The following is a 24735-nucleotide window of genomic DNA, read 5'->3' as shown; positions in this document are numbered from 1 at the left end:
GCAAGGACAGGCTTAAAGGCCTAATAAATAATCTAGGTTTGAGTTAGCTTCCAAAAGTAAAGGTTTGGAAATTGAAAATATACGAGACGTGGTGCCACTGGTCTGAGTTGGTTGAAGACTATTGTAAAGAAGTTCTTCTAAATGCAACTTTTCAATACATTCTGCATGTACTTGTATTTTAGTACTGAAGCATCGAGAAAAGCAGATAGCCCCAAAGGCACCATGTGTGTCCTCCTGCACTGGGCATGAGAATGAAAGAGGAGAGCTGATATGCATAAGTAGCATTCAGCCCTGGAATTCACCCCAGATATCTGACATTATGTTTCAAGAGTATTGCCATAATGTTAATTTAATGGCACAATTCCTATTTTATTGATTTAAGTTCCAAATACTATTAGCAGCTAGTTGTCATGAGATCGACCATTTTTTTTTTCTTTTTTTTTTTTTTCTCACTGCCAGTTTTCAGAATACAATATGAACATTTTTTCCCACTATTCCCCAAGGGTGAAATACTATATTTTTTTCGCTTTCTAGAATTTTCACTCATGTGAAATGGTCGTAACAAGTAAACTTAACTGTCTGCCTTCAAATGGATTACTTTGAAAATAAAAGAGGCTGCACTTGAATTTCCAGGTAGTTTGCCATTAAGAATCTGTTTTGGGGTAGTCAATTGGTTTTGAAAAGATGAGATTTCCATGGAATTGCAGGCTGGGGGACCGCATAGCTCCCAGACACGTGGGTATGGCACCTGTGCCCCTGCTCCAAGGGAATTCAGACAAAGCTGACGTGCTTGGAATTTTTTCAGAGACATTGAAATCTGTGAACAGATCAAAACCGTATTGGATATTGGCTCATAGAGATTCCTCCAAACAAAACGTTTTAAATCAATGTTTTCATGCTTAAATTTAAGTGGTCTTTTTCGTGCAGCTGTGATGTGTCATGAACAGAAAAATAATTGAGAACAGGATTCCTAGCGACTGTTTCAGACACAGAAGGGGACACTGTGATTACCTTGCTAGCAGCTGTTCTCTTCAAATGAAGGACACTCTTATGGAGAAGTTGTACAGAATCTGAGAGGAATAAAATCAATATATGTAAAGGGATCTGAGGATCTACTGAAGCTCCCCTAAATCTACAAAATTGGTAGTCAGATTCAGGCACCTGACTGAGTATTCTACAGATTGTTTTCAGAACAATGTTACTGTGATTTTTGCTTACTCTTTAGCAAAAACTTATAGACCTGCTCCATCAAATTAGTGGGGTGTTAGGCAAAATCTGATGCAAGAGTAGCCTGATGTTCACCTAGAAGATATGAACTTGCTTCTTTCTGCTCAACACATTGCCATCTTAAGCTACGACTTTGGCCTTGAATGACTTATGAAAAACATCTCAGCAATCATATTAATGGGGTTAGGGAGTAAATGAGGAAGCTGTGGGAATCTGTTAGCTGCTTTTCATATATTCAAACCAGGTTAGACATAATAGTAACGAAGACGCTGATGGAAAGCTTTAAAACTCACTTGGTTTTCCTCACACACTTTATTTATGGAGGCATCAAAAGGGACCTGGGCAAATCAGAATTACAACAGTTGTGCATCAGCTGGAGAGGTTTTCTGGAGACTTTTGTATAGCTTTCTTTCCTCTCTACCAAAACAAGAATAAAACAAAAATGGTGATGCACTGGTAATCACAGTAGCAACATTAAATGAAAAAAAAAAAAAAGAACATGGTTTAGGATACTGCAAGAATAAAAGATGTTGGACAGATGTATTGTGGTAATAAGAAAGAAGTAGCATATGCTGTTTAGAGAGGGAAAAAGCAAGCCTTTTGCTCAAGAAGCAAGCATAAATCTGAATTGAGAGCTGAAATATCCTTATTTTCAGCAAGACAACGTTGATTCGTGAACATCAATAAGAACATGCTTTTAAATCATCTTCTTGTAAAACCTGCGATCCGTTTTGGTGGAGGGGTTAGTGACTTAGCATTTTATGAAGCAGATTATCTTTTGAATCACAACAGCATTAGTTTAAATTATTCCAGTTTACATCACTGTAACTAAGGTTTAGTCTGGGGAGTTGATTTGATTTCCCTATGCGTTAGCTTGGACTAGATTGCTTATCCCCAGAAAATGGTCCATTCCCCACCTACTCCGCTCATGGTATTTTTCTTTCACTTGCCTCTGATGTACTGCAGGGGTTAAAACGTGCCATTTCCAGTGCCAAGATCAGTTGTCTAGGCAGAGCGTTGGCATCCCTGTCCCTACACTGCTATCAAAACTTGCCAGATAACCTCCAGCAGAAGAAGGCTTCCACAGTGCTCAGTCTGGAGAAAGCAACCAGGAGCAGTGCATTTTCCACCAAGTTATTTAACAATTTTATGAAATATTGTTGCTGTAAAAAGATAGATAAACATTTATCTGTTAACCTCTTCTGTAATCCTGAGCTATAATTACGAGCCTCTACAATTCTAAAGTATGTCTGTATTGATGACTTAAAACAGTGCTTTTCATTTAATTAACAAAATATCTGATGTGATGCAGTGCTTAACTGCTAGAACAGTGTATATTTCTGAGTTCAGTGCTGGTGGTGGGCTGACCTGGGCCAGCTGCCAGCCGCCCACCCAGCCACTCTCCCACTCCCCCACCTCAACAGAATGGGGTAGAAAATAAGATGAAAGAGCTCGTGGGTTGAGCTAAAGGCAGGGAGATCACTTACCATCATGGGCAAAACAGGCTCGACTTGGGGAAAATTAATTTAATTTACCGCAGATTAGAAATAGGTTTGGATGGAGGGAAATGGGGACAAATTAAAGAAAACCTTCTCCCCAGAGTCTCCTTCTTCCCAGGCTCAGCTTCGCTCCTTCATTCCCACCCTCAAGCAGTGCAAGGGGGAAGAAGAATGGGGGCTGTGGTGGGTCCATGACAGCTCCTCTCTGCTGCTCCTTCCTCCTCACGCTTCTCCCCTGCTCTGGCGTGGGTCCTTCCCACAGGCTGCAGTCTTTTGGGATAAACCTGCTCCAGCCTGGGCTCCTCTCCATGGGCTGCAGCCTCCCTCAGGACACATCCACCATGGCACGAGGGAACTACCTGCTTTACATCATCTCTCCACAGGCTCCAAGGGAATCTCTGCCCAGGAGCCCAGAGCACGTCCTCCCCTTCCTTCTCCTCTGACCTTGCTGTTCACAGGCCTGTTTCTCACGCTCTCACTCCTCACTGCCCATGCAGCATTTTTGGTCCCTTCTTAAATACCTTTTCACAGATGTGCCACCAGCTCGGCTGATGGGCTCAGCTGTGTCCTGCAGTGGGGCTCTTCTGGAGCTCTTGGTTTCTTCTCACAGAGGCCACCCCTGCAGCCTCCCGCTGCCAGCACCTTGCCACCTACACCCAGTACAGTGCTTTTTTCGGAAATGTTTAAAATATAAAGTTCTAAATATATGTGATTTTCACAGTACAGAGCAACAATTTAGAGTCTTAGGTAATACAAGTGATGTGTAGGTAATGATGTGTAGGCAAACTAAATAGAAAATTCAGTATTATAAGCTTTTTCTGCAGTTGCATCCTGCCTTTCTCTCATGAGAGAGAAACAGTGTAGGACAGACCTGGATGAAAAATGAACCCTGATCTGAAATTTCAAAGTTGTCCTGAATTTCTTCTCTTTAAAACTTAATCTGTTTTATTCTGATGTCTTTGGAGATTTTGTTGCACTGGTTTTTAAAAGCGTCACAGGAAATTTTCAGGTGAGGAAATCCATTTTTTTAGTGAAGTGAAATATTGCATAACTATTTTGATAGATTTCGTAGTGTTTCAGTTCATAAAGGTGCTCTTTTAGGTACTATTCCCCTGTACTTTTTGCCAAAAACAAAACAAAACAAAACAAACAAAAAAAAAACACTCAAGTTTGATAGCATGGATCAACTATTTAAAAAACTTTTCAATATGAGGAAAAATATATTTAAAGAAGCAAAGAGGTTCATGTTGTACTTTGTTTTTTTTCCATCTCCAACATGACCCAGACCCTGTGAGGCAATGCAGCATTCATCCAGCACTGTACAAGTCAGAGCAGTGCATGTGGCCCTGTGTCCTAACCTCAGCCCACAAACAGTTCATCCTATTTAGCGGGGAGATAGATAGATACACCATCCAAAGAACCAGTTACACATGGTGATTCATTGTGCTGTGGTTCTGAAATGCGAGGTGGAGACATGAAATGTATTGTGCCTGTTTTCAGTAAATGGTTTTCCTTTGTAGGTGTCCTGATCTGTCTAGATAGCATTCTTTTGATTATTGTTAACGAATAAGTAATCAGCATACAAATTCTAAAAAATCTCTGATTTTGCTGCAGATTTGTGCAGTTGCAATGGGATTGACCACACTGTTTCTTACTGCAACTTTTTATTAGATGCATTTATATATATAAAAATATATATATATCCCCTTTCACCAGACATAACTCCAGTATTTATTACAAGGAAGGGATAATAATGAGGAACACAAGAGAATGAGGTCTGCACTATGGTGCAGTGATGTCAGGAGATGAACATGTTAGCTTTGGAGAACTGTGGTCCACACCAAAGGAAATTTTTGAGAACCTCTGCCTTTGACAATTCAGCCAGTGACATAGTACTGGTTTGGAGCCAAAATTGTTTTTATCTTACTCATCGGCTCTGGCTTCAGGCTTGCTCAAAAGCCTCAAGTTACCATTGATTGGCTTTAATTTCTCTGATACAGTCATCTTCATTTAGCCAGAACGCTGCAAAAGAAGGAGGAGAACGTTAAGAAAAGTAACTCCTGAAGGTAGACTAATAGCTTATATACAGACAATTAAACTTACAAGGAGATGCACATGGCGCACACTTACTCTTGCCAAAGTTTCGCAAACAGGCACTTCCAGATTCTGGACCAAAAAAAAGTTGCACCATGCTGTGTCAATCTGTCTGTGTCTGAGGCTGACTGTCTCTTGGATGTATGGTTATTCTTCAGTATCAGGAGCTTTACTCAGGCAGAATTACTATGCAACATATTGTGCATTGCTGTGCCTTGCTCAGAGTGCTTAGGGCTAAATGCAACTCTGGCAGGAAAATTAATGCGTCCCTTTTCTGCTTTATTTTATTTTAATTAAGGGAAGTAGTAAAGTTGTTCAAAGAAGCTTGCATTAAAAATACAAAATGCAAAAGCCCAAATGAACCCACTTATATATGCTCACAATCAATATGGTATATGCCAAAGTGGTAAAATACCTAAAGGAAGAATATTGCACTGTGGTGTCCCCAATGGATTTAAGAGGCATATTGTGAAGATGTTTATATTTACAAAATCATCTCCCCTTCTAAATAAGAATTGCTGCTTTCAAATTTTTGGGAAAGCACATGAAATTGGGTCGTTTATCTAAACTCACTCTGTGTGGTCCTTGACATCGTTCCATTACTGGAAATACAGATACCTGTGTGTGTGTGTGTGTGTGTGTATATGTGTGTATATTATATAAAAACTAATGTGAACCTGTTTCACACTACAACAGCCTGCCTCAGTCTTCATCTGAGCAAACGTCTGAAGTGAGGAAAGATCATTATCCCTTCTTTAAGTATTAAACGAAGGCTCTCTAACTTCCCTCATATCTCTTAAGAAGCCCTTGGCAAATGATGGAACTAAACCCATTATTTACCAGTCTCATGCTACAGCTGTAACCACTGACCTAAGAGATGGACACAGTCTTCAATCTTTCATAAATTATTCACAATTTTCTTACCACCTCTGATAGCTGTGTGTGTCCAAATTCTATGACAGCCAATGTGGTCAATATTTTTCCTCCAGTAACTGTGCTGCGACTTCATATATCCTGTGCTGACTCAGCCAGCCCTGGCTACTCAGCTAATTGGGATCTCTGGAAAATTTGGATCTGTGTGCATCTGGAATCTGACCACAGAAGATCTGGCACGTATCTTTGATCTCATTGTTCCTAGAACTGAGAGTAGGAAAATTCAGCTGTGTTCCCTCAGCATTGTCTCTAATACAGTCTTGGGAGCAAACAGCTCATTAGGGTCACTGATGTTTGCTACATAAAATCAAAACATTTAGGTTTGGGAATAGATTTGCCTCTTGGCTGAACTAGCGAGAGTGAGAGTGTATGGGATGATCATTTCTAGTTTCTCCAGTGTGCAAGTTGTCTTCACACATGCATGTAAGCATGATGGGACTAAACAAATTGAGTCATTACTGGGGACACGATGTATACTGCTAATGTCAGAATCATGCTTCAGTTGCATCAGTGCACAGTGCAGATATGTGCTTTTGATGCGATAAATCTCTGATATCGAAGAAAGCAGCTATAAACTGTGATGGATAAAGCATTTATTCAGATGGTTTGGATAGGCTACTAGGAAGTATCATACATAGTAAAAATAAGCGTCAAGCATACTTCACAGATAATAAAGACTTTATTGGTTAGGCTATAGCTAATTTCCTCATGAGCTATGTCATCACAATTCCATCTAATTTAATTTGGAATTGCAGTAATACACGATCATGATGTAGACATCAGCAACCGTGTATCAGGTGTTAAGGCACCATAACTTTTCCTTTCTGAGTGCCATTTCTTAGTGTCCCTTCAATCTGACTTTTAATAGTAAGTAATATGACTAGTGACAGTGTTAATCATTTCCCTTTTTAATTGACCTGTTTGGAAAATGGGTAGGAGGTACAAGAAATAGAAAAGAAACTTCATACTAGTATATCCTTTCCTCATTTTACATCAGTGCCTAAGAGTAAGACGGAAGGATAAAGCTGTGACCACTGTGAAGGATGTAAAGCTAGAATATTAGAGATCACACAGCTCTTTTGCCTGTTTCTTTATACGAAAAAAAAAAAAAAAAAAAAGAAAAAAAAAAGAGTTTAAGAGATTCCTTAAATGTGCAGCCTAGCACTGAGTCCTTTGAAACAACATGGTTTTGGTGATATCTTTTATTCCTTCTGTAAATTTTACTTGCATAAGAAATGGCCCTGACATCAGTAAGACAGATTATTTGGGGAAGAACGGCACATACAAGCAAAGGCATAGGGTGATATAGTGGCGATCAGTGATTATAAGAAGCCCCAAAAAACACTGGCAAGGCCTTTTTATTGGTCCTTATAAGAGTAGAAATAAATCCCAGTAATTTGTATTTTTTATCCTCCTTAGAAAATATAGGTGACGTTAACTATTTCTCGTAATCTTCCAGGTCTTTTAAAATACTTTCCTTTTGCATGTGTACCTATCAATTTTCACTTTTTCAGGGATATTTAGCTGGAAAATGACCCTATGCAGGCAGCAACGTGCTTGTGATCCTGTCTGTGAAAGACAAGTGATTGTAAGCAAGTAAAGTGCTTTCAGCTCTAGTGCATGGATTGGAGAACATGCACATATTCTGGTAGCGTAAGTGAGTGTCTTTCCCTTCACGCTTCTCTGTCATATAATAGCAAGGATTTTTGACTTTTCACAAATGTTGAAAAGCACAGCTGGACACACCTGAGCCACAGTCACTCGTACTCCCATTTTTGTGCTTTGAACTGAGTGGAATATGCCATGTTTTATTAATTACAGGCATGTGTCTGTTCTTGACTGCATCCTGCTGCAAGTTTGTAGAGGGCTAGAGAATCATTCTGCATCCTGTGACAGAGCTCTACTGCCTGGATATTTGTGATGAAAGCCAGAAACGATAAAAAAGACGTATAATAGTCTCCACTTTGTCCTTTGAATATCTCTGCTAACACGGGTGCTGTGTACAGAACTTGGCTATGTGACATGCACACCAAAGTACCCCCCAAATAACTCTTTTCAGCTTAAACCTTCTTTTTTCCTTTCCACTGACTGATACATCTTTTTGGAACCCTTAATTCTCATTTGCAGATGGGAAATCTCATGCGTTTCATCCAGTTCCTTAATCCTCGTCTTTGTGCCTAAGCTCCCTTGAAGCAGCTAGTTGTCGTGGGAGGGTTGGACATCGCCGTGGCATGGTGGCACGCAATACCACCAGGACAAGGCCTGATTATTCAGGAGGACCTTTTCTCTTTTGGTGTCTGACATGCCCTCTCTTAATGCAGCCCTCAGCAAGGCTCCTAAACTTACCATGACCTCCAGTCAAAAGTTAATGGCTGTTGTTCAGTTCAGTTGGGTTATGCAGCACGAGTGGAGTGAAGATACTTCAGCTGTGGCCCAGGGCGATGGAGGCAGCCTGACAGCCTTCCCGCTCCTCTGTGAAAATGGAGCAGGGGCGACCTGATGGGTAACTGCTAGCTGATTTCCCTGGTGTTTCAGTTTCAGCAGTAACGGAGGTAGAGTTGTCTCCGGCTCCATGGGTGAGAAACATCTTTAGGAGAGGAGGCCAAGGGTGGTGAGGCCGGTTCAGCTGGCAGACTGTTCCGGAGGCTGCCGCAGCCAGGCCTGGGCAGAAAATCAGGGAAAAGCAACCCGGCTTGTGAAGCTACCAGCTGGCTCGGGTCTCTTGGTCACATATGAAAAACCATAGCTTCAGGTCTGGCATAAGGAGATGAGCCTTTTTTAACCCATCCGGGGGGGGGGGGGGGAGGGTTTGGATATCTTAAAAATAGTCACTGCAGCTGCATGCTGCGAGCCTGGAAGTAGGAGGAATGCTGAGTAGGTCTGGAGCTTAGCATCATACTGAAGCAACCTCTCCCCACTGCCTTTCATCTTCCTGGGGACACTTTTTGCAGAGACCACGACAGGGTCCTGCAGATGGGCCGGTATTCAGAGCAATGCATAGCAATGTGTCTAAGGCAAGTGTGAAAATGGTACCAAGAATTAACAGCACACTGAATACAGCTTTCAATTATTCATTGAGAGCCTACTTATATTCCTTTTTGGTGTTATACTTAGAAGTGTAACCATGCATTTGCTACAGATTTTATGGATTAGAAAATCATAGGATTAGCCAGTCCATAAGTTTATCCTGATGTATATTAAGTAACTCATCGAAGAAAACGGATGCTTCATATATGGGGAATGAATAATTAATTTTGTTTTCCCGGTTAAAAAAAAAAAAATCCCTTAGGTGCTTTTCTGTTTTCTGCTGAAGCTGAATTTTTTTAGTCCTTTGACAATGTCTTACACCCTCCAATATGTCTTGTTTCTATGGAGACACCAATGAACTGCAGCTTGCATTCTTCTGCATATCACAATACAAGGTTGCTTCAGAATTTTCCCAACGCTTCACTCTCTTCCCTTTTAATTAGAAATTAATCAATAGATTCAGTGCTCTTGTCTCATACGCTCACAAATACAAGCACATAAACATACGAAGCCTGCGAGTGAGCCTGCCTCTAAACTCAATGTATGCTTTCAAAGTTTTATCTTAGAGAATAGCACATGTTATTTTGGGGCTAATAAGACTATAATCCTGAGCTGTATTGGGTAGCAGGGTGGGAAGATGGATATCTTGCATGCAGTAGGCTAGATGGGAAGATGTTGGGATACCCCATGCTTTTTAACGAGTGTGGAGTTCTGACATGGCCTTAAATATTACATGAGTTTTTGTTTAGCCTCAACGAACTCTCATAACTTCTATGTGAATTTTCCCCCTATATCCCTCTCAACCCTACTTTTGAATTATCGCATGATGATTCTTTACATTTAATTCTCCAAGCTGTGTTCTTCCTCCCCGGTGTGCACATGGCTTCTCTTCAGGACAGTGGCTGGTAAACACGTGTGCGGCAGAACACAATGTTTGCAAGGAGCACAAGGGAAAAAAAAAAAAAGCACCACAAAATAAATTACATTGTTTCTTATTAAAAATACATTATGAAGTAAATGGTATTGTTAATTATCAAGAGTCAGTGAGCCTGAAATGATGCCAGACTGGAAGATGTATGTTACTGTTAGTGAGCCCTTTGAAGTCACTAACCAGCCTCTTCTTACTGCAATGTAGTCTGAATTTTTCCCCCAGTTAAATTCAACAGGTAAAATAGAACCTGGCTTTGCTGCTACCATGATGTTTTTGTTATTGGTTCATATTATATTGAAATAAATTTCCAGAAACAATTCGAAATAGCATTTGCAGGGGCCTCATAACTGATATATGTTTACACAAACTACCTGATGATGGCAACAGAACATGTCTAATGCTCAGCTTATGTATTCATGTGCTGTGATGTATTCTGAGAAACTTTTTTTCCCATTTTTTCTTTGTGCTACACAGCTGTCTGTCTCCTCCTGCTGTCTCATACTTTGATTGTAGTCTCCTCTAGACAAAGACTGTATTTTTTTCTTCCATTTTTTGCAACTTCTTATGGACTACTGATGTTGAATGTAGTTCTTAAATGCTACAGTAATCAGTAATCCAATGAAAAACAAAGAGTTTTGATGGTATGCTGATGGCTGGTATTTCTAGCCAATATGTTTACATGTGTATTTCATAGAATCATAGAATTGCAGAATGGTTTGGGTTGGAAGGGACCTTAAAGATCACCTGGTTCCATCCCGTCTGCCATGGGCATGGACACCTCCCACAAGACCAAGCCCCATCCAGCCTGGCCTTGGACACCTCCAGGGATGGGGCATCCACAGATTCAGTGGGCAACATGTGCCAGTGCCTCACCACCCTCTGAGTGAAAGATTTCCTCTTAACATCTAATCTAAACCTACCCCCAAGCCATTACCCCTTGCCCTATCACTAAACCCCCGACAAAGAGTCCCTCCCCAGCTTTCCTGTAGGCCCCCTTTAGGTACTGGAAGGCCACTATAAGGTCTCCCAGGAGCCTTCTCTTCTCCAGGCTGAACAACCCCACCTCCCTCAGCCCCTCTTCATAGGAGAGGTGCTCCAGCCCCTTGATCATCTTTGTGGTCCTCCTCTGGACTTGTTCTGATACTTCCATGTCCTCCTTGTGCGGGGGGCCCCAGAGCTGAATGCAGCGCTCCGGGTGGGGTCTCATGAGAGCAGAGTAGAGGGGGAGAATCACCTCCCTCAACCTGCTGGCCACACTGCTTTTGATACAGTCCAGGATACGGTTGGCTTTCTGGGCTGCAGATGCAAGCAGCCTAGAATGTATACACACATAGATACATGTATAGGTACATGCATGCACGTATATGTAAGTACTTACCTTTTGTTACCCTTTTTGTTGCTAAACTGAAAAGCGAAAAATAAAATCTAGCTTTTTTTTATAGGACATTTCAGAAAGAATGGTTTATTTGAACTCTGTGAACATTTATTGCATTCTTGATTCATTTTAACTATTCAGTATTTTTGTTAACATACACAGAGAGCAAGGTTTAACCTCTAAATGGACCAAAGAGCATTACTGCTTTCTCAAGAATAATTATTGTAGCTATGCAAGCTAGCACATAACAGTTAAATATATCCTTGCTTTTGACAGAAGCTAGTGGAGCTGGAACAGAGATGAACATAGCTTATTAAATATAGCTCTTATGAAGACTGCTCTATAATTACTGTGATTTTTCTTTGTATCATTATGATCATAGGCTGATCGAAAACAATGAATCGTGTATTTTCAAGAGGCTAAGAACTATTCAACCATATAAAGAGATCATACCTAGAGTAACAGCCCTGTTAGTTTTCTTTGAGTAGTCTGTGTAAATAATACACTATAAAGGTTAAATAGGTCCTTTCACTGATGGTCCCTCTCCCACCAATAAGATTTAAAAACTGAGAGGAGAATGCTCCAAGCAGGACCAAGAACTCTTCGTTCCATGAAATCTCATACATATCCATGAGCAAACCTTTTGATACTCTCTTTAATTGAAACCAGTGCTCAATGTATAAAAAGGGATCTGCTGATTTTTTTTTTTTTCTGAAATGAAAACCTCAGAATGAAATGACCTATATACCCAAAATGTTTCAAGAACAAAAATGCCCAGTTGTCCTTTTGCTATCAGCTCTGACACTCCAACACATCCAGAATAGATCCAGGGACCTGGATTCAAATTTTTTCCATCTTTTCTGACCCATGAGAGACTTCCATGCTTTCTGGGGCTGAATGGAGAGCAAACAGCAAGGGTGTGTTCTTGTGGCCTGGATGGTTTCCTATTTCCCAGGTGTGTGCTGATACACCTGGGGAGGCAGCAGACCCCGACACAGCTGCTCTGCACCAGGCAGGAGGAGAGAACTTGAGCTTTTCAGCAAAGACCTTGGCCAATACAAAGGTCCATTGTTTTCAGGAGTGCCCTTGCTTGTGAAGCTTTTCCCTTTGTGTAGTCACTGATAATTAACGTTTGAGGTGCCAGAATTCTGGCACTTAAAATTTTAGCTGCTACCTTCCACCTAGTATAAAGAATAACAATTTTATTGTCCTATTTTAGATTGCAGGCAATTTAGGTGCATCAAAGATGTGCAGTATTAATTTCAGGCTTTCAGTATGAAGAAAAGGTGCTTGCTGACAATCAGTAATTTCAAAGAGCAAGTTTGGTTTCAAGATTTGTTGTTATTTACTGCTGTGCTTGTGGAGATGATGGGAAGACAGGGACAGGCATGTGTGAGATCGGGGCTGGGAATGCTGCTGTTTTGAGCAACCACTCGACAATTCCTTCCCTGAACCAATCCAGCTTTGTATTAAAGACATTAGTTTCGTTGCCTTGACTACATGTATTGGAAGACTTATCTGGAGCCTCACGTTCCTGATGGTTGTTATATACCTTCTCATTTCTAGCCTAATTTATTCCCAGTTAGTCTGTTTGCAGGCCACCGGTGACTGTTAGGTAAAATCAGTCTTTTCCTTCTCTGTGTTTATCTGTTTTTAGTGTTTAACAGAGAGAAACCTCTCATGCTTCCCTTAGTTACGCTGGAAATGTACTTGGAAATGTTTGTGTGTGTTGTACAGTCATATATATTCACACTATCTGTGTGTCTATTGAAAAAATAACATTACCTTTATTTAATATTGTTTGTTAGCATGTATCCTTCTGTACAGCTTTTAAGCAAGTTAAATTGTTTTATCAATTGCATGGAGTTAATTGAAATATCTCAAATCTGTAAGGGTAAACTATGGAATGAAACAGTGAGTGTGAAGAGATTAAATAGAAAGGAGAACTGAAGCAAACAGCAGTTTAAATCCCATTCTTAACCCAATCCAAACTTTGCTGTAGGCTTGGTTTAACCAAGAGCACTTACATAAACAGTCAGCTTTTCCATGCTAAGGTTTCCCAAACAGCTTTTTGGTAATGCCACGATTAAACAGCAGTCAATTCTATAAACAGTACCTTATTGAAAGCAATTACAAGGAATGATTTTGAGAAATGGGCCTGTAGGCCTTGTTGCAGAAAACCTGGCTGATGACACATCCCAATTGTCCAATGCAGTACCATCACAATTGGTCTCTGTTTCAACCTTATTTAACAGATTCATTAATAGTATTAAAGAAAGCAAGTGAACAGCATGTTAATGAAGTCAGCAGATGATGTAAACAGCAGGAAACAGAAAATAGAAGATACTTAGAGATTAGAAACATGAGCGAGAGGGGTTATCAGTGTATCATATTCAGATTGAGAAGGAAGAGAAGCTAATGTGTCTGGGATAAATGAGTTCAGAACTGATTTTATATGGCTAATACATATTAAGTATAGAGAAATATACACACTAAAATATGCTAAAACATTTTTTTCTGGTTGACAAAGGACCAGTTTGTGATCAGTGTAATACCTCAAAGGGCAATACTGTCTTTGGAAGAATGTGGAGGTACTGTCAAAGAGCACACAAGTAATTGCTGAATTTGACACCAACAGGAGCAATTTGCTGTTGTTCAAGCAACAGCAAATAAAAATCAGTGGTTTAGGAGACTGATTTAGGAGGAAAGACTGAAATGTCTTCGAGTAAGCAAGGAATGGAGAGGAAGAATAAAACAATCTGCATCACTGAAATATCCGTCAGCATTTAGGCAAAATATGATTTATTCAGCATTGCCAAGAATTTGATATAATTTCAGGAAAAAGTTCATTACTGGGCAAAAGCAACCTCTTGCCATGTTAAATGAAGAATTAAAAAATGAATACATTGAGGCTGTAAAGCACAACCTAGCGTCAGTAAGTGTAAGCCTAAAATAGGCTGTAGGCTGCTGCTCACTAGCTCCTGGAAATGCAGAGTGTCTTCAGCACCCCTCGGTGTGAATGTGCATTGCAGAGGCCCTAGCTCGTTATATCTAACCTTTTTTTTTTTTTTTCCCCCAACAATATCCAAATTACAGGAGACTTTCCAAGTGCTCCATTCAGCAAGCCCAATCCCACACAAGCTCTAAAATACTTCCCCTTCCCTGTTGCGGTGACATGCACACTGCAGGCAGACTGACAACCACCTCCTCCAGTTAGAACATGTAATCATAAATACCCTTTTGAGCTCATTGAAAATGTGACTAACTCAAAGTCTCAGCTCATACATTGTCAAATCCCACTTGGTGAGTCTTGCTCCCGTTCCAGCTGGAGATGGGCCCACGCTGGAATTTGGGAATCTGGTTTTCATGTTCCAAAACTGAACAAAGAGACTCATTTCTAGCCTCAGTCTCCTAAACTGCAGTCATGTCTGTAAGTAAAATGCTGAAACATTAGTTGTCTGGGAAAAATAAATGAGTGATGATTTTAAGAGATGCTGTGGCTACTCAGTGCAGTAGCTGCAAGCTTTTTGGTGCTGTTCCCAGAAATGCTTCAACCATGGTGAGGAGCTCAATTCTCTAATTAAAAAAAAAAATTGTATCAAATATTTTTCAGCTTTACACTCTCAAATTAAAGCTTAAAAACCTCCAAGGAAGGAAAGGAGGCCAGATTGGAGGGGGAGGAGGTGAGAGGAAGGAAGCGGGTGGAGAAAACCACTATATTCCCAAGATGCAAGGAAAGTTGAAAAGTAGAAGAAAAAATATATTAAATCAGTGTAAACTAAGAGGTAAGTTTAAGGCATTTTTTTTTACATTGAATGTATGTTTTGTTGGGGTATTTTTAGCAGTAAAATTCGTTGTACTTTAAAAACATTTAAAATACATTAAAGTGAGGTAATTGCTTTTTTTTCATTTTGTGTGCTATAAACTTGATCTATATTTTTATTAAGACCTATCACAGGATGTGTTGTGCTGGGATTTTGCTGCATTTTTGCTGTTGCTGGTTAGAACTGTCTATTACCTCACCAATGACCTACATGAAGCGAAGCAGCATCCCACGGCAGCAGGCAGGGTGTTTTGTTGTAGAGCTCAGCTGCGAAAGTTAATTGTTTATGGAGATTTAATGGGCATCACACTCCTAGTTACCTACAGCACTGTAATTCAGCAGTGTATTGGTATAGCTTCGGAAAAGAGGCTCTAAAGTAATAGATTTTGGTATGGTTAGGGAGAGAGTTGACCTGTGTTCTTAAACGGAGGTCAGATCAATGCCTTATATTGTTTATTAGTGTTGTTGGTGTTATTGCCACTTGGTCTGCTGCCTGTACAGGGGTTGTATAAGTTAAGTTTTGATCAGAGACCACATGCCAGCAGTGGAATAGTAAAGTCTGGTGCACTTAAAAGCTCATTTATTACTGGAATGTTTGTTGCTATACTGCCAGGAGCCTGCCAGAGAAGCAACGGAATAAAAATATTGCTGATTAATACGACTGTGCTTGTGTTGTAACACCATGTGATACTAAAGACTTTGTCACAGATGAGTTTAGAGAGGAAGGAAACAGAAATCTGGAAAAAGTGGATGAAGGTGTAATGAGGTTCTTCATCGATGTCAGGCAGCTGGGCAGAGTGGGGAGGCACAGATGTTCCTGCAGCCTTTGGTACTCACTGCATGTATAGAACAAGTTATTTGCATTATTTTTTATCTTTGGAACTTGGGAACTGGGTAGAGCAAGTGTGTGACAACTGCTGTGATGGGAGAGACCTGAGATCTTGGTAGCTGATGGTGAAGGTGAACACAGGAGAGGGATTTCAGAGAGATTGCTGCTGCCTTCCTCTCTGGCCCTCGTCTGGCTTCTGCTGGGTCAGATCTTCTTGGGCTGTGGATCATACCATGTTTCAAAGCTTCTGGTGTATCAATTGTCCATAAATTTATCCAACTTTTTTTTTTTTTTTTAACCTGTTTACTTTATTGGTCTCAGAAACATGTTCTGGAAATGGGGTCTCTAAATTAATCACATTTGGTTTAAGCCTGCTGTTTGAGGGTCTTATTGATTGCCTCAAGTATATTTACTGTGAAAAGTGGATAATATTTCTCACAGAGATGCTTATCACTGCCACTTTAAGCTGTCTAATTGTAGGCTGAAAAGATGTGGTCTCCTTATTTTTTTCCCCCTGTTCCATATCTCTGATCATGCTTGTCCCTCTCTGTACATTTCTTCAGTGATTCAGATGAAAAGGTTTCCTGCCTTCTGAAGCCACACCTATCTAACGGCTATCTCCCCTTCCTTGCTCTCACCATTTAGCCATCCTTAACTTTTCTAAATATTTTTTTTCGGAGTTGAACTGAATGCTTAAATATTTCTACGGATAGCAGTTACATAAATATATGCATGGCAGCTGTGCACTTCAAGATGAATATATTATGGATGAAGAGCTTGAATTCCACAGCATTTGTACTATTTTTATTCAGGCACATCCTAAGAATTTAGTATCAAATGGCCTAATTCTGCTCTAGCTGACACTAAAGCCAGTGAATTAAACCAGAAACTCCTACACGATTCAGTAGAATCAGGGCTTGTCCTGTCTGCTGGAGAACAGAGCTTGACACCGCTTTTAGAGCTGCTCTGAATTGTGCCTGAATCTGGGTGTTAAGAAGTGCAGAAAAGGAGACCTGGGAGAGAGGTAACCGCAGTTGTGGAGCAGATGTGATTGTAGGATTGAGGAGAGCTAGGAGATGGCGGTGGATGAGCAACAGGAGCTGCGTGTGAGGCAGGCAGCAGAGGCAGCTGCGGACCCCGGAGGGTGGCCGGGTGCCATGACGTGAGTCACAGACTGATGTCAGAATTTCCTCAGGCATCCCAAAGGCCTTGGACACCCAAGTCTTATCAAGGTGAATGGGAATGTGGCATCCGAAGGCAGCTCTGTAGTTTTCAGCCCTGAGGTGACTCAGCGGAAGTCAGAGGCGAGGTGGAAATTAGGCTTGAGGACGGACTGCACAGCTGATGGCTCTAGCGGACTTTATTTTGTTCCGCATAGATTAATGAAGAGTATTTTCCTCCAACATTTAGAAGTCATGACCTATATTTTAAACAATCTTAAATAATTAATATGTAAATTTCATCACAACTCCATCATTACACAGAATTATCCAACCAAGGAATGAATCATAATGACGTTCTTCCCCATACCTGGTGTGTGTTCTTGTTCTCCCCCTCCTGTGGAGGTTTTGAAGACTAAAGGGTCCCTTTCAAGTTGATACAGTTTCAGAGAGGAACAGAAGAAAACAAAAAATGTTTAAAAGAGATTCTGCGTGGAAAATTCCCTATTTTGAGATTTTTATTAAAGTCAGATACCTTTGATTGCTAATAGAACAGAATAGAAGTAGCTGAAAGATAGTCTCAAAGAGAGCTGAGGTTGCTAAAAACTCCCTATATAAAAACGAACCCTTTCAGTTCAATCTAGCAGCAGCCCTTACAAGTCAATGTGTTGGTATTAATATATTATTTACCAGTTGCATTGCATCAGCTTCACTTCACAATGGATGTAGGATGTAGAGTGCTATGAAGAAATCCACGCTGGAATTAATAAAGCTATGCATGGCAGCACTTAAGGAAGAAAAGCAGCTTATTTGAGAATTTATCCAAACGTGCAAACAGAGTGAATCTAGCCAACTAATAGCAAACTGGAGTAACAAACAACAAATGCTTTCTTTCTTCTATCAGGTGTCAATGTGAGCCTTACTTTATCCTCTGACTGCCCTCTTTAAACAGGTAGTACCTCTCTGACTTACACAGGGCAAGTTTTAGTAATGTTTCAGCCCTTTGTACACTGCAGGGCTCACCCAGCTGCGGCTGGATCAGATTGAATGGAAACGAAATGTAGATAGTAATTTAAGGACTCTTTGACACGAGTTTTGCCAACAGTTCTGCTGGTAGCTGGAAACACTGGAGGCTTTCTTGCTGCACAATATCTCTCTCTGCCAAATTCTGTCCCTTTCCCCCCTCCCAGGTTGTGCCAACAGTGCACCTTCTCCTCTTGCGCCATGTGTCCCATCTCTTGCATTAAGCATTCACAGATGCCTGTTTGTCTCTGTTTCAGCAAGATCACTAGGGTTAGATAATAGATAAACATGCGTGATGGTAGAGAAAAGGACTGAGGGCAAATCCTTTTCTTTTTAGAAAGTCATCCAAGCTGGCAGACTGGTTCCATTATTTGTGTCCCTCCCCTTGCCAGGCAGAAGGCATAGCAGATAAAATTTCACCCACGACAGAAAGATTTAAATGCTGAGTAGACTGGAGTTAACAAAGCATCATCTTCTTCCTTCTGAGGTGCTCCAGCCAAAAAACAAGAAAGATCCTCTATCCTCCATATATCCTCACTTATATCCCCTCTGGATTATAAATGGACCCACTGGTCCCAGGACAGACCCCTGAGGGACACCACTCATCACCGGCCTCCACCTGGACATAGAACTGTTTATTGCAACTCTCTGGCTGCAGCCATCCAGCCAATTCTTTATCCACCAAATAGTTCACCCTTGAAATCCAGATCTCACCAATTTAGAGATCAGTGTGGGACCAGGTCAAAGGCCTTAAGAAGTCCAGGTATATGACATTGGTTGCTCATCCCTTGTTGACCGATGCAGTCACTCCATCATAGAAGGCCACCAGATTGGTCAGGCACGATTTGCCCTTGGTGAAGCCGTGCTGGCAAGTAACAGGTGTTTTAATTAATAGCTTTCATTTATGCAAGAGGGGTTAAATGTTTAGATTTAAACTGACTTCCAGATTTTGGGGGAACATACTATTATTTTACGTGTTTCAGATGCTGGAACTTACCTATCAATTTTAAAAGATTAATGTCAAACATCTTTTCTGACTTTTATGGCTATTTAAGAAGTAAGGAAAGGGAATCTTCCTCACACACAGCACTCTTGTGAGCTGTTGTGAGCTGTACGTGAACAGGAGAATGACTGGCACTGTAAGTTAAACCAAAGGACAAGGAAGAGATGGATCTGAAAGAAGTTCTGCATCTTGATTGCCTGGACATCTGTGCCCAGATATAGATAAAAGAAGGAATCTGCTCTTGCTTTGAAGTGGTGAAGCGGTACTGGTCCCCCAGAATAAAGACAGAACTAAGTGTTGGAATGGTTTCTATCCTCTGCATTGTGGCTAATCATACTTCCTACGGGTAGACCTTAAGAAATGGCAGACCGCTTCTGCGAAGGTAGCCTGTGTAGTGAAGCAGGAGGAAAATATTTTGATGGAAAAACAGGTTATGCACTATTATTTCATGCTTCCACAAATGGAATAATAAAGCAGTTCTGAAATATCTTTCTGACCATTCAGTGACCTCTAAATCATATGTGCAAAACTGGGTTATTTCAAACACTGGCCAATTATCTCACTCCAGTGTGGCATTCAGTAAGAGAAGGATTAGCCAGGGAAAGAAGTAGACTGAGTCATCAGTTAAGAACGATCTTTAAAATAGTGAATATAAACTTACTGTATTATTACCACCTTTATTTAAAGAAATTGCCTAGACTGGCAAAGTTTTGTTTCATTGCAACATTTTCTTCACAAAGCTCCCTTCTGAACGCAACAAAACCAACAACTTCGGTGTAGGGTAAAGCCTCAGATTATCAGGCTAGAAATGCTGTAATAACCTCCAGTGTCAAAGCTGTCTTTGAGCTCGTAGATGTTCAATTCTCTTACAGGAACATAGTTGTGATCTCAGTTTTTATGCTGGTAGTGCATTTTCAGCAGGTGGTTTACAGTGGAATTATTTCATAGAATCACAGAAATCTTTGAGGTGGGAAGGCATCCCTGGAAACCGTCCAGTCAAACCCCACCTGCTCTAAGCAGGGTCCTGACTGGGTTGACCACAGCACTGCCCTTGTCAGTCAGGTTTTGCATCTCTCCAAGGACAGAGACTCCACAACCTCTCTGGGCAACTTGTGCTGGTGTTTGGCCACCCTCACAGTAGTTTGTTTTTTCTTAAGTGGAATTTCCTGTATTTCAATTTCTGCCCATTGCTTCTTGTCCTGCTACCAGATAGTAATGAGAGGAGTATAACAGAGGGACAGAGTTACTCATTCGTAAACTGTAGAAAATTCCATTACTTAGGAAACCATGGTGGTTTGAAACTGATGAGCGGCCAAGCAGTAACATGCTGCTTTCTCACTCCCCCTCCTCAGAAGGGCAAAGGGAGAAAATATGATGAAAAAAAAGAAGCTCATGGGTTGAGATAAGGACAGGGAGATTGCTCACCAATTACCATCACAAGCAAAATAGACTCAGCACAGGCAGATTAGTGTAATTTATTGTCTATTGATAACAAACTTGAGCAATGAGCACTAAAAGCAAACTAAAACCATCTTCCCCTCATCCACCCTCTTCTACCTCCTCCCCCCGAGCAGCACAGGGGAATTGGCAATGGGGGCTGTGGTCAGTCCCTGACGCTTCGTCTCTACCACTCCTTCACTGCTCCTTCACGGTCACTCTCTGCCCCTGCTCCACGTGGGGTCCCTCCCACGGGATGCCGTCCTTCCCGAACTGAGCCTGCAGGGGCTGCCCACAGGCAGCAGCTCTTCAAGAACTGCTCCCACACGGCTCCGTACCACGGGGTCCATCCCCCAGGAGCAAACTGCTCCAGCACGGGTCCCCCACGGGCGGCAGCTCCCCCCAGACCCCCTGCTCCTGCGTGGGCTCCTCTCCACGGGCTGCAGCTCCGGCCCGGGGCCTGCTCCTGCGGGGGCTCTCCATGGGCCGCAGCCTCCTCCAGGCCACATCCACCTGCTCCACCGGGGGCTCCTCCACGGGCTGCAGCGTGGAGATCTGCTCCGTGTGGGACCCGTGGGCTGCAGGGGGACAGCCTGCTCCACCAGGGGCCTCTCCACAGGCTGCAGGGGAACTTCTGCTGCGTGCCTGGAGCACCTCCTGCCCTCCTGCTGCACTGACCTTGGGGGTTGCAGGGCTGCTTCTCTCACATTTCTCTCTTCTCTCTCCCAGCAGCTGGGGTGCAGCAGATTTTTTTCCCCCTTTTCTTCAATCTGCTCTCCCAGAGGCCCACCCAGCGTCGCTCCCTGGCTTGGCTCTGGCCAGCAGCGGGTCCCTTTTGGAGCCGGCTGGAGCTGGCTCTGATCTGACCTGGGGCAGCTGCTGGGCTCTGCTCAGAAGCAACCCCTGCAGCCCCCTGCTACCAAACCCTTCCCAAGTAAACCCAATATGTATACACAGGAATATATAAGAAATAAAATTATCATTATTGCCTTCACGCTATTCATTAGTTTAAATCTGGAACAATAATCTCATTTCAAAAAAAAAAAAAAGAAAAAGAAAACTGGAGTAGATAGAAAAGAGATGTGAGGAAAAATCAGAACTTGATGCTTTGCATACTTCTTTATGCCTTTGCAAAGAGAGGTCAAATCAATCCTTCACTTTCAACGTGCTCTCTAAACAAGTTCAATGGATCCCTGTCCCTCAATTGAATTCAGTGCTGTTCTAAACCAAATGACTTGAAAGACTGAAAATCAGATACTGTGTAATTTTGGACTGCTGCAGTATTTTTCCTTTATTTCAGAATAATTTAAGACCTGGATTGTCCTGGTAGCTTTGTTAGAGTAGTAGTAGCAGTTGCCTATATCATTGTGCTTCAGTCACAAATATGTCTTGATGCAAGAGGGTTAAGTGGCAATTTTCTCTTGCAAGTAAGCATTGGAAGTTGAAGATCTAGGACAAAAGCCTTCAGCTGTGCTTTGTGACCCAGGAGTTCGTCGCTAGCATGATCCAGGCTGATACGTAGAGGAAAGCATGAAGACAACTACAGTGCATTATTTACAGAATATTAATACCTATAAATGAATGAAGATTTTTGGCTGTCCTCTGGTACCTATTTATAATGAATGTTTTACTAGGGAGATTATTTAGAATCACATTTCTTCTTCTCCACAATAACCTCTTTCTCCACTTTCTATTATGAAAATCAGCCAGCAGTTTTTGATACTGTAATTTACAAGTTCAAGTCATTCTACAAGGCATACATAGTGCAAAAGATGAATATCCAGCATGGTTTCTGTGAGCATTTTAACAGCTGTCAGCATTTTCATCGGAGTAGTGCTGAATAATGCTTCACATATGTGGATGGCTTGAAGCCATTATATCATAATCCTGGGATGTGTGATTATGAAAGTGTATATGTCAGTGGGTTTGATTGCTGCCTATAAGAAACTCTTTTTTTTTTTTTCTTTTTGTAACAGATTAATAATTCCTTATTCTTTTAAGAAGAATTTAAGATTATCCTATGCTCACACAATAGGGTGAAGATAGAGAACAGTCAATATTTATTCCAGGTAAATTTCAATGCTTTGCTTAAGATGACAGAGGTAATAGCTAGTTTATGTTTACCTCTGTCTCTCCCTAGTGGTGGTAGAGGCATGGAATGTCTCCAGCTTCCATTTTACTGAAATGCTCAAGGTTATGTGGAAAGAACTGAACCTGTATAACAGACCGATAATCTTGGTAACTGATACAATCAAAATACTCACGTCACTCTGTGAAACTTTCTGAATGGAAAGGTGAGGTTGCGCTGTGCAATTTTAACTACAAAAAATCTGTTCATGTGTTTGCAGTTCCACTGAATGTTAACCCCATCCTGAACTCAGGTGTAAGGAAAGGTAGTGTTCAGCTCTGACAGCAATGTCGAGTAGCAAAGATGGGGCTACTATCAGGCAGAAATCTCTGGAAACAAAAAATGGCCTAAGGTTTTATGATTTCTGTTGCAACAGCGATAGCAACAGTAAGGCTTTTTTTTTTTTTTCTAAAAGCTATTAATACTTTCTAAAATAAGTGAGGGAAGCCGGGGCACTCTCTTCCATTAGAAGTATTGTTTTGTTTTGATTTGGGGGGATATGAGTCTACTTTAATATTGAATTTATCTCTTTCACTGCACTTCACAAGTTATGGTTCACAATTGTGTTCATCCTGTTTTCCTGAACATAATTTTTCTGTCACAGTGATACTGCAGTGAGTGTAAGTCCTCTTCATGTATGTCTTTATTTGACTGAAAATTTAATGGCAAAATATACATTTTTGATACCTTTTTGTACTTAACTGTGCAGCTGTACATGTATTAATGTCAGATTTATTCTGGCTCATTCACATCCATCCAGAACGGCTTTCTTCCTGATTCAGATCTATCTTGATATCAGTGCTGCAAAATGACATCCAAATGTATTTACATCTGTTTTATGAAGCCAAATGTCTAAAAAGATTGAATTAGATCAAATTATCAGAAATGAATTCTGTGAATATATCTACAAAAATATAAATTCTAATTGCATGCCTTTGCATGGGAACATATTTCTGTGAGTCTGTCTGTTGTATGAAATCGCTGAGCAGTGAGATTATGGTGGCTACATCCTATGAGCTGTTGCATACTCATATGGAAACATTGATTCCATCTCTGAATGCAAAGAAATACTAAAGGCCTGGAAGTTAAATGTTCTCATGTCAAAATAAATGCTAAACTCTATTCTGAAGGCCCAAAGGTGTGATGTACTGACATATCATACTAAGGCTCCTTCCTGTACACTATAATTCATCTTATTCATTCTGGGGTAAGTTTCATCTAACTGAAACATTTTAACTTTGGTTAAATAAGGTGAATCAGAAAGATAAAATGAAAAATAAGACCAAAATAATTTCCTGATTTTATGAGAAATATCTTTACGTGATTCTTTTTAGTTTTAACTGTCACAATAAGACAGGTCTTTTTAATTTGTCATACAGTATGTTTTAAGACTGTAATAGTAATCGACATTTTGCTTTTTTTTACATTAATACCTTTCTTATTTTTTCTCGAACCTGCGAAGCTAATTTTCTCTCGGGTGAATAGCTTCCACTAGTTCCTTTATAGGTGGACTTTTGCTAGATTAAAAATGTCGGTGAAAACAAAAGCAGTGCTCATTCTAGCTGTAAAAGAAAGGAATTATCTGTGAGAGTGGGAAGCTTGAACATGTTTTTTTATCCAGTACTTCTTAGCATATTTTGCTAAAAAGCAGATGCTTCAAATGTGTGAGCCCAAAACCACACTGTCATGTGACAGAAACTTGAAAGAACGTTAAAAGCTGTCAAAGCCAGCAAAACTATATGAAGTATACTTCTAAGCATAAGATGAATTCATGCTTTTCATGCTCTCTCAACAGTTTAGACATGTCCCTACTGGTCTACCCTTTATCATTTTTGAGTCTCTATTCATGCAAAAATGGCAACAAAAGACCACTGGGGAATAATGGAGAGTAAACAACCTTTAATCCTGATGTTCATCATCTTTCCTTCCAATCTTATCAGCATTTGACTAGAACGATTGGCATAACCAGAATATAGCTTTAAAATAGCGATGCTATAAAATATTTTTTAAACAACTCCAAATAAAGAAAGATGTTTATGGTAAAAGTAAAACAAGTGTACACAAGATAGATTGCAAGCAGGTACTAGAGGGCTGATTAATGGGAGCAGTAGATAAAATAAGCACTTAGGTTCAATGCTTCCATATTTCTTATAAGAATACGGACATATGGAAAGTAGGCAAAAGAATTCACAATAAGGTTTAAAATAAAATCAAAGCAAAGATGTATTACTGCATATGCTGTATAA

At 40.7% G+C, this 24735-nt stretch overlaps 1 protein-coding gene across 19 annotated transcripts in view; it reads left to right on the top strand.

Annotated features, from left to right (window-relative positions):
• The window catches only part of DLGAP2 (DLG associated protein 2), a 467238-nt gene that overhangs the window by 143584 nt on the left and 298919 nt on the right, over positions 1–24735 (top strand). For 3 of the 19 annotated variants that reach the window (XM_048051726.2, XM_048051725.2, XM_048051724.2), the window contains exon 2: positions 14700–14871. The exons of 15 other annotated variants lie outside the window; for them this stretch is intronic. In XM_048051726.2, the coding sequence (XP_047907683.1) occupies positions 14814–14871 (58 nt within the window). In that variant the 5' untranslated portion in view covers positions 14700–14813. Of the gene's footprint in view, positions 1–14699; positions 14872–24735 lie in introns of those variants that run through there. One more of the 19 variants, XM_066994831.1, reaches the window with a different exon arrangement.

The sequence above is a fragment of the Anser cygnoides genome, chromosome 3, assembly GCF_040182565.1.
Source record: "Anser cygnoides isolate HZ-2024a breed goose chromosome 3, Taihu_goose_T2T_genome, whole genome shotgun sequence".
In the NCBI taxonomy this organism is placed as follows: Eukaryota; Metazoa; Chordata; class Aves; order Anseriformes; family Anatidae; genus Anser; species Anser cygnoides.
The sequence above is the reverse complement of the archived record's forward strand: the minus strand, read 5'-3'. Positions and strand labels throughout refer to the sequence as shown.